Below are 15,485 nucleotides of genomic sequence, written 5' to 3'. Positions count from 1 at the left end.
GCCATTTTAATCATCCTAAACCTTCTTCTACTACCCATGTGAATATTCGGAGACACGAAGTGTGGCTCATTCACCTGCTTTAACCCAATGCACAGCATCATGCTGAACTGCAAAAATGGACGGCAAGTCTGAGCCCTTAGTCTCATTAATATTATTGCACAAATCCGGCAGCTCTCCAGCAAAATAGCATATCTGAAGTCAGATAGCAAACGGAAGGCAAGACCAAAGTTATAAGTCAAACCTAGCAGTGTCAACATGCCAAGCATCTACAAACATGAAAAACTTTGTGTATGAGGCCTTTCAGATGAAGTGTGAAGGCAAGTAGTCAGAGAAATGCAGTATCATAGATCATAAGAGTACTGTAATACTGGAAGGTCCCAGCTGAGATCAAACCCCCAGCATTCTAGGCACCTTGCAAACAAGTGGAGAAACTATTCCTACTCAAACAGCTCACAAATTACACAAACAATAGAGAAGATGGAGAGAACAAAGTTATATAATCTTTTCTCTACGAGTAAGTGAACTAAAAGGTTTTAAGAAGACATTAATGAACTTCCTGGAAACTGATAGAAAAAATCATTGTTTTTAAAGCCATATTAAACACAGGCACATGTAGACAAAGTTTTGCCTTATAACCCAGTTGCAAAATCTCTTATAAATCTACGGTTTGCAAAAGTAGCATTAGAACTGCAATGTTAGGGAGCTCAGCTTCTTGACCTGCATTATGTCTACTACCCAGCAGTTACTTTGCTGACAATGTATCCGTATCACAAAGGTAATCACAACCATTAGCTGGAAATGTGGCCAGCTGACCAAAAAAAGCTTGGCATTAACAAAGCAGAGTCCTGTACTTACGAGTATTTCTGTTCTTTTCTAATGGACAGCAAATTAGTATATTTCATAATCTATTCCTTCTTGGCTTACCAGTCCCCATTAACCCATTAATTTCTGACCTTGCTACCTTCCAACAAAAGTATAGATTGCAGTAAAACATGCACAAATCAGTAGCTGTTTATTATACTAAAAGAAAAAGAAAATATATATGTATATATTTTACAGTCAAAGTTCTGCTGTTTGCTAGTATTCAAACAAAAGTGATTAATTGCAGCATCTGAAAAAAAAAAAAAAAAAGTAAGATACTTTAAGTTCAAAGTTCAAAATACATTCAAGTGTGCTATCTAACCTTTCAACTAACAAACAGATGCAGGCACTACTGAAGATGCATACTCTTCAACTGTCCTTATAAAAAGCTACCTATGGCTTCCAAACATAGGAAATAATTCAGTGGTATTGCTCTCCTATTCAAATTAGTGCATATTTTTTTCACTTTCATCTACAAATTACACTCTCATTGATGGATGGCCTCAATAAACAGTCTAACAGTAATTGCTCTTTGTCAAGAGCTTGTAGGTGTTTGTATGAGCAAATTTGCATTCTTTTCTTCTCAGATTTTCTGATCAAGCAGTATTTAACATAAAAATGGATTTGCCTCATACTAATGAACACTGGAAAAGACACATTCTTAATTGGAAAGACTTTAATGGCGTCTGCTTTGCAAATGAGTAACCTTTGAGATGCAAGAGTATTATGTCAAAATACTATAATTTAAATAAACTGTATATTCAAAATACGGCTTTGCATAAACAACATACTTCTCCTTTGAAGGATATTAGAGTTCATTGAAACCACAAAATACACATTGGTCTTCCATAAGTGGTTCCATATGACTCTTACAATTATTTAGAGTATTTGTTTAAAGCATCTTCCAATTAACTCAGTTTACCAAAACTTAAGAACAAAATATCCATTGTTGAAATACATATATTAAAATTTAGCTCTTACTTGATAGATTAACCCTTTTCATGTGTTTTTTACATTGTTTCTTCCTGTTTCATATATCAGGACATTGCAAAGACAGCAATTATTTTTCCAAGGATCACTATAACAAAGCTTATTAGAGCAACTACTAGGAAGTACAGCAGTTCTGAATGGTACGCAACAGATCCATCATCCTTATTCCCCCTCATTTATAAATACAAAGACACATCACATACAACGACATAGATGAACTCTCCGATAACAGAAATTAAATACACACAGCATGGAAACCCCGACCTATAGCATGGAGGGCACTTGATAACCGTTTTTACAAAGTATAAGAAAAGGAAAGGTCAAGCAACCAAAGTATCACCACGGAGATTCAACCCCAACCTGCTAGATAAAAGGCACCAAAGTACCATCAGAGCTTTAACCACTGTAAGTGATGTAAGCCTGTACTTAAACTTCAGATCAAGTACTACCAAAAGCAGAGTCCCACCTAAGGCCAATAAGCTTTAGGTCAGTTCTGAATTGCAGCATGCCACTTGCTGAGGCATGAGTCGTCTCCCTTTCTAGAGACCTCTACAGCAGGTAAGACTAGCAACTCACCACACACTTCAAGAGTTCTAATGTAACCCCCACACACTGCAGAGTATTTCAAAGAAAGCTAGAAATGCATGTAACAATGTATGTTCCTAAAATAATCTAAGTACAACTATATGCATTGAAACAGGTGTTACAAGTTTTGGCAGCACAGTCGTTTTTATAACAAAATTCCTACTTCACACAGATAGGCATTGACTGACCAAGTTTAGCCTGCAAGAAACAAGCATATGCTGTTGAACTGTTCTGCAAAGGTCAGCCATAGACTGTTTACCTCAACATGAAACAAATATTTTAAGAGGATTATAAGAAAATATTTCTGGAAAAAAAAAAAAAATACAATATGCCCAAAGTTTAAAATTTCTCTTTTTATGTATATATTTAAGGAAGTAAAGGTGAAAATAATAGCAATATATGAACAACATTCTGAATAATACTAAGATGAAATTGGGTTCTACATTTGTTGGAAATATCATTTTAACAAAGTGTATTATGTCTCTAACGATGAAATCATACTGAAATGCACTTAACAAGTGCACTTAACAAATGCACTTAGGAGCATGGTACGAAGAACAACAAACGTGTGTATGTGTATCAAAATGTTCTTCTGTAGCATTTGCAAGCCAAGCATCAAAGTACTCTTCAAATCCACATAACAATAAAATCTTGAAGTGGAATACCACATGATTATATTCTACAACTAAAGCTCATCTATTTTCTTTAACAAATCTGAGAAGCAAAATACTAAAAAAATAGCATCAAGCACCAGAAGCAGGGATTTGGTAAATATCTATTTTAGTCATCTGAGATATGTGAACAACATAACAGTTTTAAAAATAGGTTGTCATGATCTGTCACAGGATATTGCCTTTGGTAAACTAAACAACTGAGAAGGACTTTGTTTGTTTTCTTATTACAAAATGCTGATCAGGTCCATAACCCTGAATAGAGAGCTGCATAATGGATAACCGTAATCTGGCAGGCCAATAATGAATGTAATAGGAGTCAGCACCAGATCTGGCACTTTCTTGGAGGAAAGGACCTGTATCCTGAGTTCTTATATTAAAACACTGCCTGAACAACATCACTGTCAAATATTTTCACCTTCTATCACTTCGATGCAAGTAAAAGACTCCATCTGAAAAGATACTCAACTGCTCTAGACTGCACGGCTACATCTCCAGATTAAGTTTTTACAGCACAACAATACCTATTTGACAACATCCATGGCCAGGTTTTCTTTTCATGTGCATTTCTGCAAGACTTGACATTTACAATACTTACGCATTGCAATAAGGTTTCTTTTCATATCCTTTGTAGTTATTCATGTTCAGAGCCATTTTGCAAACTTCACAGTGGAAACATCCTTTATGCCAGTACTGTAAAGAAATGTAAAGTAGAATTACTTACAAAGCCGATGTTTTGAAAGCTATTTTAGGGTACAGGAAATGTAAAAACACAATTACAAGTCAATATTTTTGGTCGTACATTATAGATTTCTGTAAACTACATCAAAGGAATCACTTTCAGGCGAAACTGAAGGAGCCTCTGAAACACTCTCAGAAATGCAAATTCTCTGCTGAAGCGAACACCAAGCCCTCAGCACGCTGACCTTGCCGGGACTGTTTTAAAGGCAACCGAGGCTGAAGTTTGACATTTTTGTCTAGTTGGGGGGGGGGGGGGGGAAGCGTTTGCTAAAGACGCAATGCTGGGCGAACGGAACCACCAACTCCTGCGATGCTCGGCTCTTCGGCACGCTTAGCAGCAACTAAATTTAGCGCGTAAGGCGGCTCTGCCCCCGGCAGCTCCTTTTCTTCCCTCGCCGGGCCGCCCTGCCGGGGCGAGCAGCCCCGAGGGACGGGGCACGGCTGCCACCGGCCCCGTTGCGTAAGGGGCAGCCGGAGCCTCCCGGCCACCAGAAGGCACCGACCCCCGCAGCCTCGCCCGCAACTTCAGCCCTCGGGGAGCCCGCCGGGGACCCGCGGCCGGCCCCGAGCTCCGCGATGCCCTCGGCGGGCATCAGCGAGCGCGGAGCCGGCCCGGCCCCGAGCCCTGCGTCAGCGCCGTGACACGGCCGGCCACCGGCCCCGGCCCCGCGGGGCTGAGCCGGAGCGGATGGCGGTGCTTCAATCGCCACCTGCCGCCTCGCCCCCCGCCCCGGAGCCGCCCGCCCCCGCCCCAGCACCTTGTCCAGGCAGTTGACTTTCTCGGTGGGATAGACCACTTTGCCACAGCGGGCGCACTGGGGGTTCATCTTGCGGCTCCTCTCGGGCTGCGGCTCCCTGCGGCCGAGGTTGCTGCTCCTGCTGCTGCTGCTGCTGCTGCTGCGAGGCGGGCGGCGCTGGACGGGGCTGCGGGCGGGCGATGTACCATGCCCCGGGACGCCGGGGGCTCCTCAGCGGCTGCGGGCGGGCGACGAGGTCATCGGCGGCTGGGGAAGGGAGCGGCGCTCCGGCTGACTGCGGCTCGGCAGCATGTGGGAGTGGGCGGGCGGGGAGCCGCTGCCTGTCGCCCCCGCCCGCTCGCCGCCCCGCAGCCGCCCGCCCCCGCCGCCTCCGTGTGTGCCTGCGCGCTCGGCTCCCCGCGCCGCCGGCTGGGTGACTCACGCCGAGCCCCGCGCAGGCAGCAGCCGCAAGCCAAGCCCACGGGCGCGGCGAGACGCGGCCCGCAGCGAGAGGGAGGGAGGGAAGGAGGGCGAGCGCCGCGCCGCAGCCGCCCGAGGGGGGCGAGATGGCCGGCTCCTGAGGCGGGGGGAGCCCGGCTGCGGCCGCCTCCCGCCTGCACCTGTCGCAGGCCCGGCGGGAAACCCGCTGAGGGGACGGGCGCCCGCCCCTCGCCCCGCCGGGGGGCTCCCCGAAGTCAGGCCCGAAGCCGGGGTTGGGTTGTCCTGTGAGGGCCGGGGCGCTGAGGGGAGGCGTCCCGGGGCCCTGTGGAGGGTTCCCGGCCCACTGTGACACGGGGGGGAAGTAATTTCGGGAGAAACGAACGAGGCGTCTCGTTCCCCGAAAGGCAAAATGACACCGAGCACACCAAAACTTCTCGGGGGGGACACGTCCTCAGCCAGGTCTCAGGGAAATCGCTCCAGCAAAGCATCCCCTGCACTGGGAACTGCGGGAGTTTCACCAGGAGGGCTGTGCGGTAGAAATGTCTCAGCCTGAATCAGGTTTTTACCTATCGCGCCTATCAGTGGGGTAAGGAATTTCTCTACCTTCTCTCAGCTCTGTATCCCAATTACTTTTAACGCTTGACTTTTGCTGCCTTGCTGGGGCTGAGTATCCCAGGCATACAGGCAGTCCCACGGGAGACACTAATGTGCAGTACTGTATCTCTGCAAGAGCGGTAAACTCAGCTCCTCGGAGCAGGCTGTTGCCATTCATTTTTGATTCGCTCATTAGCACTGTGGGAATGGTGCAGCAAGAAGTCATGCATTTTTCCTTAAGTGTGGACTTGTTTAACTACCTGGAATATAAACCATGCTGAGAAGAGTTCTTAAACCAATGCAGTGCAGCCTTCTCTGAGGTAAGGGAGTGTTTTTTTTCAGTAGCGCAGCACTTTGTGTGGCTAACAGCAAGGACAAATTCTGCACATAGTTGAGCGTTATTAAGTAATCAGAATGCAGTCAGCTAAACTGGAATACTTGGCAATAATTCTTCCTTGGCAACCCAACTTTTATGCACTGACTGGTTAAAGGCGTGGGGAGAAAGACTAATTTCAATGAAATTAATAATATATGTGATTAAATGAGAAATACCTAATCAGGCTTTAAATATTATATGACAGAACTTGTAATGCTGCTTCTGCCTCATCTAGACATAAACATCTGGCACCCAGTGAAACCCATAATGTTGAGATGCTGGCTGTGCTGCAAGCAACAGGAAAGCAGATTTGTGGGCAGTCTTGTAAATGCTTATTGTCTGCTCTGGCTCTTGGTGCAGTAGAAATTAGAGCAACTGCTGACCAGCTAGGTTTCCATTCCTGCAGCCTGGTCCATTTCAGGGCCACTGCTAGCAATTTGCAGATTTCAAAAGTCCTGAATCATACATATATATATATTTACTGCTGTTAACCAATTATTGTTGATATGGAATGTAAGACTTTTCTTCTCAGTGTTCATCACATCTAACAGCATTATTATTTGTCATAAACACTTGAAGACCAATTTTGCCTCAGCTTCTTGTCATCTAGAATTTACCTGATAGAAGTATGTGCATGCATGCCCTGCAGTGCAGAGGCAGCGAGTCTCATCATCTGCTGCCTCTGTGCCATACAGATTGCCTTGCACTTTCTGTTGGAAGGTCTGACTGGAGGTGGACAATGGCTTTTATTCAAGGAACTCTGAATGCCAGGCATTGCCTATGTTGGTAAAGGAAACTTGAACGCGTGGTAACTCTGTTCTGCAGAAACCATGATTTGTGGATCCATCTAAGACCACAGCTGAATTGGCTTAGGCCCAATACATAGTAATCAATCTCCATTCTGCAATGGCTACAGTGTAGTGAGGTAGCGAGTCTGTAATAGGAACTGGGAGAGACCCAACTAAACTAATTTCACAGGGGCGCTGGATGTTACCTATGTGGAAAAATAAAATAAAATCTTTCTGATGGCTTACGGTTGAAAAGGCTCCATAGCTCATTAGAAATACTTATAGGCATACAGCTGCCCCAGACTGCTAATATAAAATCTTTGAGATGGAGGCTTCTTTCTTGGAAATTCCAGTTCATTGTAATCACATTCAGCACCTTCTCCTCACCATACATACACAAATCATTTGGATATTACTCTCCATCTCAACACTACCATAAAACCTCCTTCCTTCTTCTTACAGGGTAATTTTTTATTAACCAAGAGATTGACACTAAACTTGGAATAATAAAAAGGAATATCTGCAGCTGTATCTAAATTGAGTATTTTGACAGTATAAAAGCATTCCAATATTTATCAGTATTTCAGCATCATTTTATTAACTTTTCTTAGTTTTCTCCACATGGAAAAAAAAATAGGCTCATCATTTCCATGGCACTGAGGTCTTTCCTCATCAGTTACTACTGTACTGAAAAGCAGGTTCTTCTGCTCTTTACAAACCCATGTGAGAGAAACATTTACTTCCCCCATGACTGCCTGTGAGAAAGCAGTGAAACATTACTCATCAATAGCCTTTCTGTTTTCTGAGGAGGTAATGATGCAATCTTAAAGTCCAACAAAGCAAAATGTAACAACCCTGCTATGTCAGTAGCTAAGAGGGTGTAAACCAAAGACTGCCAAGCACAGAAGGGCAAAGACCTTGCACTCTAGCTAAAGAGCTGTTGTCACAAGCTTGCAGACTGTGGTAGATGGTAGACCTCTGATTAGGTTTGAGAATTTACTCCACACTGGTACTTCGTAGCAAGTTATAAGTTGTATCCCAAGATCTTAACCAATTGTACATATCTCATTCAGGGCATTTCAGGGCTGTTTATCTAGACTAGATGATCAAAAAGTGGGTGTTTAGCTGAGCAGTGCAAATCAGGAACACCTGCAACTAGATGCTTTTTTTCAGCACACCTGTGGAAGTCTAAGAGAGAAAGACCTTCCTGAGTAGCATAGTTATAACATTAGAAGTATTGTGACAGAATAAAAGAGTGACTGTAATACTGAAGTTTCTACATCTAAGGGGCAATGCCATTGCCAACAGCATTTTATATTTGTTTATTTGATGGAAAAGATTTCAGTGCTCCCTTCAATTCATTTGAGTGATAAACATGTAAGTGTGTGCTGCATTAAAAATGTTGATAGGTGATTTCACTTATTGAGACTGAGTTTCACCTGAGAGAGAAAAGTTCGAAACTGTTAAACTTGAAAGTTATTCTATGTTTTTTGAAGTGGCTTCACAATATCTTGAAAGAGATGACCCATATAAACTTATTTCTGTGGTAATAGGGTTCTCAGTTTTAAATCTTCTTCTGGAAGGTTTCTTGTGATCTTCCTCAGCTCTTATCCATAAAATAGACCCTTTGTGTCCCGTCTCCCATGGCTGGGGTTAAGACCTGTTAGAACCATCAAGTTAACTTCTAAGCATAGCAACAAAGTAAAGGCTTCTGTTTTGGATCCTAATACTTCCCAGGCTATACACAAATACACAGAAAAGGTGCTTACTGCCATTTTTTGATCAACTGAAGGTACTCTCTTTTCACCAGATCTTCTACAAATGAAGTCTGCCCATAATATTACGGATGTACAGAGTCCTACTGGACAAAATGTGCATTCCCATAAACACGACAAATGTGGTTTTCTATCATTCAGATATGTATTCATTTAATTACTTTAAAAAAATGCTGAATGTAGTATGCCTTGAATGCTGATATCCCACTTGCAGCGTCATCAGTCAGTCATTCTTGAATAAATACAACAATATAGTTTTATATGCTGAAGGACTTGTAAAAATAATGTTTGGCACATTTCACGGATTTTTCATATCAAATCTGTTCTTTATACAGGTATAAAAAGTGGGATAGCTAACAAGTGTAGGTAATGTAGTCAAAATACCATCTTACGGCTGTAACCAGCTCATAAGGTTTGGGCATAAGCTCCAGCAGGTAACAGACATTGTATCATGTTTAAGTGGAAGGATGATCTAATGGTTAAGGCATTGCATGGAGAATTGCAGATGAAGCCTCTGAGCAGTACTGCAATACAGATAAATTATACTGAAAGAGGTTTTGTGAAACTCTGTGGCTGTCCTTAATTATGTAGGAAGGAAAAACATTAAACCTGTATTGGTTGGCACAGGAGTTGCCAGTCAATTTTTGACCCTTACTATTTGAACTTACATTTAACTACATAAAAGAAGAAACTGCATAGTTACATTTCAGATAGGAACAATGCAACTTTAATGTGACCTTGTTTAGAGCTACCCAGGGTACTGTTAGAGAAAAGTGCTTTTAAATTCTCTGTGTGTAAGAGTAATTTATACTTTTCATATGCAAGGGTCATTGAAAGTGTATTTTCAACTCCAGCTTTAGAAAAGCTAAATCCAAAAGTGAATGTTTTCCTATCAAAACTGAGACAAAGCCAGCAATGTTTAGACTTTATTATTTTCTGTAATATGATCCAAACAACCCTCTGCAGTAGAATTTCAATGTGCATTCCCAGAATTAGCCAATCTTTAGCTATTCAGATTAATCTAATACAGTGAGGGAATACTATAACAAAAATGGCCAGTCAATCACCAGCACTATTTTCTGTTCCTAGGGTTGCCTTTCTTCACTCAAAAAGCATGCAGACTGAGTACTGCATCCCGCAACAGCCATATGCTTAGCAGGTACATGAAAAAATAATAATCAAAAGTCAGCATGAGAACAGAGTTGTGTAAAAGAATGGGGCTTTTATTCTCTTACTATTAAATTTCCCATGGAAGTTTCTATTATTTTGTGCATGGAGTCAAGATTTTCCCCTGTTAATGGGTCTTCCAGGATACCTGGCTGATAATTTCTCTTCAAATTATGAAAAGGAAAAAAGAAAAACAAACAAAAAAAAGTTCTGCTTTTACGTACAACTGAAGAAAAAGGTTACTGTAATAAAACTTAGTAAAAAAGGGTTGGTTGCTTGGGTTATGCTGAGCAGAAGGTTGCCAACCTCATTTGGGTTTGCTTGAACCTAGGGTAGCTGATTTGTGAGCAAAAAGCTGTTTGAAAACTCCATTCTGGTGCAGATCTTATTACCTGTGTGCATATGTGTTGTTTCAGAAAAAGCAGCTGAGTATCAGTGAAGCACTCTATAATTCAGGGGCACAAAACAGGTGCAGTTTTGTGGATAGCAATACACAGCCTGTTTTGAGAATTTGGCAATGCATGCTTAAGTGTTAGCTTTCTGAGCTGGCATATCCAGAGATGGAGGTAAATGAGCGCAACTAGGAGGCTCTAACTGTATATCCAGCACTTTGTAAATTGTGTCTTCTGAGATTTGGGAGAAACGTTCAGCCTGAGTTCAGTAACATATTCTAACATCAGCGGCTGGGTTGCCTGTGCACCCTCCACATTAATCTTACATGGTATATAGTTTAAAAGGAATGAGCAATGCAAACAGGTGCAGGCAGAGCACAGTGTTCCTTGCTACCAAAGCTGCACCGGTCCCAGTGCCTCATTTCAACCATTCATTCTATCATTTAGTTTGCAGACAGAGGTGAGGAACTCAGTGAACCCAAAACAGCGTTTGCATAGAAAGTAGCCTGAAATCTGGAAGCCTTCAAACTGAATTTCCATATTCGGTGACAGAGCTTAGAAGAAATACACATTATTAGTATTTCTTTTTTGTTATTGCTCCTTTCTCTGTGATATAGTCTCTCTAATTTTTCAATTCAGTTACAACTCAGAGGATGTTCCAGCCACATAAACAGAGCAAACCTTTTATGTATATTGCATTGAAAGCATTGGGAAATTTTCTACCAGCTCTAAAGTTTAACCATTTCCCATCCCCTCCTAGTCAGAATCATGTTTTGCAGGAATAATAAATAAATAAGTAAATAATGGATATGGGGAGTTTAAATAAATATTTTATTCAATAAATTGATTAATTTTCATGAAAAGTTGATACAGGAATGAAAAGTCATCAGCACAGCTCTTGGAGAAGCTGAAGGAAAAGGTTGTCTTCAGTTACCTCCAATGTCAGGAGTCAAAACTAGTTGCTTAGTCCCAATCCAAACAGATTTCCAAAACTTCTGCCACCGCAGAAAACCAACCCAACACAGTCCAGGCAAAAGGTCCCATGCTAGAATGTCAGCTGAGCAGCTGTGGAAGGACAAAATGTTAATTATTCGTTCCATTTTAATAGCCATCACTTTTTATTTGCTGTGTTGAGTAAGAAAAAAAAAAAAAAAAAAAAAAAAAAAAAGGTTTTGCTTATGAAGATGAAATGGAAATAAAAGATTATTTGTTAATTGTGGATATTGTTTACTGGCCTATGTTTAGCTTGAGGACAAAATAGGAGTTTAGAGATAGAATTAAGGTTCTAAACTGAATTTTAAAAACTAATAAGAGGCTTCTGGTAGCTTTGAATAAAAGCACAACAATGGCATTATTCATACTCTTGTCTATGCAACTACTTTCCCATTATTTCCAGAAATAGTAGTTGAGTAGCTTCCTGCTTAAATAAAGAGTTCACGTAGATGGAAAATAGTCTATAAAGCTTTTTAAAATATGGTTTCCTTTTTTAAGCTGAATGACATGGTGAAATACAGGAAGGGTTGGGCTGTGATTGGACCGGATTCTTGAATTTAATGTTTTAAAAGGTTACGTGACCGCTTCAGAGTAACTAAGTACACCTACTCTGTAGATGGCCTGGGACTATCATAGGGAATATACTTTCTCCGTTACCAAAATAAACAGCCAGTTGTAGTAAAGATGCAGAATCATTAACAAGCCCAACTCCAGGCTTCAGAGGAAACTGTATTTCCAACCCTCCTAGTAAGATTTTGAAATTATAGCCTTCAGAGTGCAGACCTGTCAAATCTCACACATTGAGAGGGAGTCTCACACATTTGGCTCCCCACGTACCTCCCCTGCAGCTAGACCTGTATCACACTCATTTGCAACACTGCGCCGTGGCTTCTCTCCCATTCCCTAACCCCACGTGCTAGGCACAGCTGGATGACCCACTCTGCAGCCAGCCAAGCAGCTGCCCCTGCCGTGTGGGATCCTGGAGCAAGAGAGGAGGAGGATGCGCAGTGCAGCATCACTGCACTGCTGAAATAAGGATGGATTCCAGGGGAACTCCTGGAAATATTAGCAAAATCCCTGTCCAGAAAGCAAAAATAAAATATTTGTAGGTCAATATTAGTATTTTTCCAATGTGTGTTACTTTTTAACTCTTCACTTTTGAACATAGATACCATGAGCTCCAAAACTGTGAAAATAAATAAAATCTTATGTTTTTAAATTATAATCTATAAGTAAATGGGAAAAAAAAGAAAAAAGAAAAAAAAAAAGAAAAAGAAAAAAAAGAAAAAAGAAAAAAAAAAAAACATCATTCAGATACTTTACAGGCTTAGGTCAGCAAGACAGTGACTTGAGATTGTCTTCTCCCAGCAAGAACAAGAACATTGGCTTCTGCAGCACTGTTACTGGTCCCAAGCTTGCAAAGCATGCTCAGAAAGTAGGAGGCAGGATTAAGGAACACTCACCTTCCTCAGCGTACCCAGAGGCTGAAAACAAAACAAACACTGCTAAAAGCAAAACAAGTCTCTACAATACGGTTAGCAAAGCCCATCTCACTTTAAGCTCAGCTCAGGCTCTTTAAGGATGTGGCTCTGAGTTCTGCCTTATTCCTAAATTTTTAAAAGCAAAACTTCAAAGAATAGAAAGATTAGGGGCAAAAGGCAAAGGCAGAGACTCAGTCCTCTCCTTCACCACCATATGGATCTCCAGTGACCTGAAAGGCACTATTTATGGCCTGGTACACTGCTGCTTTCATTGAAAAGACAGGGATAACAGGCTAGCAAAGACTCCTCTCTCTTCAATATCTTTCAGTATGTATTTTCATAGGTTATTTTACCTGGCCCAGAGCAAAGTCTAATTTGTACCATCTTCCTAAATACAAAGCTATCATATTGGATGGAGATAAACATAATTTGATCTTCTATTTGTTTATCTGAAATTAAATATATCTGCATTAGAAATTTAGTAATAAATTCAGCTCAAGTTTTTTAAACAGCTTGACTATTTTATGCTGTAAATAGAATTTTTTGTATATACAGACACTTTGTACTGTGGAAAATCTATGTCATCTCCTTAGTCTGAACCTATTATCTGTATGTATTTCCTCTCTGCAATAGATGGCATAGGGAATACCAGCTCCAATGCCACTGTCATGATAAAGATAGTTTAAAACTCAAGCACCTTTCTTTTCATCAGATCCCTGCACTTCCTCATTAATAAAAAAATTAGAAGAAAAGGAAGAAAACAAGTAAATGTTCAGCCAAAATTTAAGCTGAATACTTTAGACCTTGAGTAAGATTCTCAGTAACCTTGCATTTTGGAGGAGTTCTTTTTCTTTTTTAGATATGCTTCAAAGACACACACAAAGCAAGGAAGGACTTCCGAAAGGGACTACTTCACTTTTCTTCCTTTTAACTTTAGAATTAGAGCTAGCACATTAACTAGAGTCTCCAGAAGTAAATGGAGAACAACATATCACATAAATGAAATTTTCCAACATGTAATTGAGGATTTTCAGTGTGAAGTTCTCATTTTTCCCTGACAGCTTTCTACGAATTATCTTAAATGGTATCTTAGAAAAGCCAATTATTATGTGGAGCATTAAGCAGTGTGCAAATATTGGTACATTGCAGAGATGCCAGTTAATTTTTCCTTGACTACTGAACCATAAATAAAGGAAAACAGCATTGTTCAATGGTTCTAGAGTTATACAGCAGCAGGCCGAGTTTGTATTGCCATGTGAAGGATACAGTTTTGGAACATACCACAGAGGGAATTACCATTGATGTTACATTATACGTTTGTTTATTTCATTCCCTTTATTAAGCCCTAATGGTTTTGCTGTGCCTGCACCTCTCCCTGCTGTACTTTGCAGACCAAACACTCTGGCTGTCCATGGTGGCTTGGCAGCAGAGTACGTTTCAAATTAACATGAGAGTGACCTACTTGGTCTGTCAAGGGAAGGAGGGAAAACTCCAGAGCATTTCAGAGTGCCCGGCAGCGTGACTCATCAAGGAAGTCTGAGCTGCCCATACCCAGCACAGCAATTGTGTAAGGCAGCAGTCAGCCGGCAGCAGCAGCATCTCCTGCCTCAGAACAGAGAGCTCTCTTTATGGAGGATTAGCACTGCAGCCCTGAAATAACCACCACTATTGTTCTAACAGTTAGAGAGCTTCCCAAATGAACCAGTATGGCTAAAGCACCCAATCTCCTCCAGTTTTCCAGCTTTCATAGGCAGCCTGCCTCTTCCACCCCAAACTAGGGCCTTGCTCTGACAGCATTAGCTAGGTACAAACCCATGCCTGGCATCTTTTATCTGCCTTGCTGCCTCCAACCACATGCATCAGTGCTCTTAATACTGCTTTTTTCTTTAGAGCTGCTGCATTCTAGCTAGTAAAGAGAAACACAGTTCAAAGCCACCAACTTTTCAAGGATGGCATCATCTGAAGCAAGCAGGAGGGTATCCTAGCTCTCCTTCCTCCAACCACAGCCTGATTTAAACATTCTCCCACCTGGCTTAATTACATCCCCACCTGCACTCCTGACATGGGGTTGGAGTTAGGGCAAGACGAGAGCCTTTCAGACATCTGAACCAGGCTGAATCTGATTGCCTACCTTCAAACCCTCTGTTAAGAGAGAGCAACAAATAACTCCAGATATCAGGTAGGACTCTCCTTATTTATGGTACATCACAAACAAGAGGCAAACAAGAAAGGCAAGGACCAAGGGCTTGCAGAATAGCTGTTGTGCCCAGGAACATAGATGTGGAGGTTGAATGCTGCTGGGGACTGCAGCCCAAGCCTCCCTCCAGAGGAAGTCTTCAGACCGAAGTGATGTTGACATAGTTTGCTAGTCTGCTTGGGCTTGATCCAGCACATGCTGAAACCAACTGAAAGACTCCCACTAACATCCGTGTGGGTTAGATTAGAGTTTAAATACAATAGACTATTTAATGTGCGCTAAGGAGGAGGTTCAGCGTAAACAGAAAACAGTCTCGTTGGTTACATGCTGGCACCAATTTTAAATGTCATAAGCTCTTTTCACAGCACCAGTTGGTGCAAGTGGACAGGAAGCTACTGCGCCAATGTTATGTGTAGCTGTGATTTTTCCTTCATCACCGTTAATTCTTTATTAAAGAATTAAAGAGAAGGCCAAATTTCTGGGGGGCATTTCAGATACTGTTGTTCTGAATTAAATTTTAGGGCTGTTTATCTCTAAAATCCTGATAAATAGGTGTTAACCAATCTATGCCAGCTTTCAGAGTCTCCTTGCAAAACCAAATTCTTTGTGCTCGCAGAAAGCTTATTAAATAGTGCAACACCCTGGAAACCGAACAATGGGAAAACTTCCAAACAAAACATAGATAGTAGTAAACTT

The 15,485-nt window shown here is 41.6% G+C and overlaps 1 protein-coding gene and 1 long non-coding RNA gene across 5 annotated transcripts in view; one reads left to right on the top strand and one right to left on the bottom strand.

The window, feature by feature from the left end:
• NEBL (nebulette) overlaps positions 1 to 5,076 on the bottom strand; it is a 256,863-nt gene extending 251,787 nt beyond the window's left edge. The window contains exons 1-2 of one of the 2 annotated variants that reach the window (XM_035319464.1): positions 4,607 to 5,076; positions 3,706 to 3,800 (exon numbers count right to left, since the gene is read on the bottom strand). In XM_035319464.1, the coding sequence (XP_035175355.1) occupies positions 3,706 to 3,800; positions 4,607 to 4,675 (164 nt within the window). In that variant the 5' untranslated portion in view covers positions 4,676 to 5,076. The remainder of the gene's footprint in view (positions 1 to 3,705; positions 3,801 to 4,606) is intronic. The other variant, XM_035319465.1, reaches the window with a different exon arrangement.
• Positions 5,077 to 5,336: 260 nt separating this feature from the next.
• Positions 5,337 to 15,485, top strand: part of LOC118163008 — a 33,958-nt gene continuing 23,809 nt past the window's right edge. For all 3 annotated transcript variants that reach the window (XR_004748775.1, XR_004748777.1, XR_004748776.1), the window contains exon 1: positions 5,337 to 5,940. This is a non-coding gene — a long non-coding RNA (uncharacterized LOC118163008). The remainder of the gene's footprint in view (positions 5,941 to 15,485) is intronic.

This window comes from Oxyura jamaicensis, chromosome 2, assembly GCF_011077185.1.
Source record: "Oxyura jamaicensis isolate SHBP4307 breed ruddy duck chromosome 2, BPBGC_Ojam_1.0, whole genome shotgun sequence".
NCBI classification, from domain to species: domain Eukaryota; kingdom Metazoa; phylum Chordata; class Aves; order Anseriformes; family Anatidae; genus Oxyura; species Oxyura jamaicensis.
This window is presented reverse-complemented; position numbering and strand designations above follow the sequence as displayed.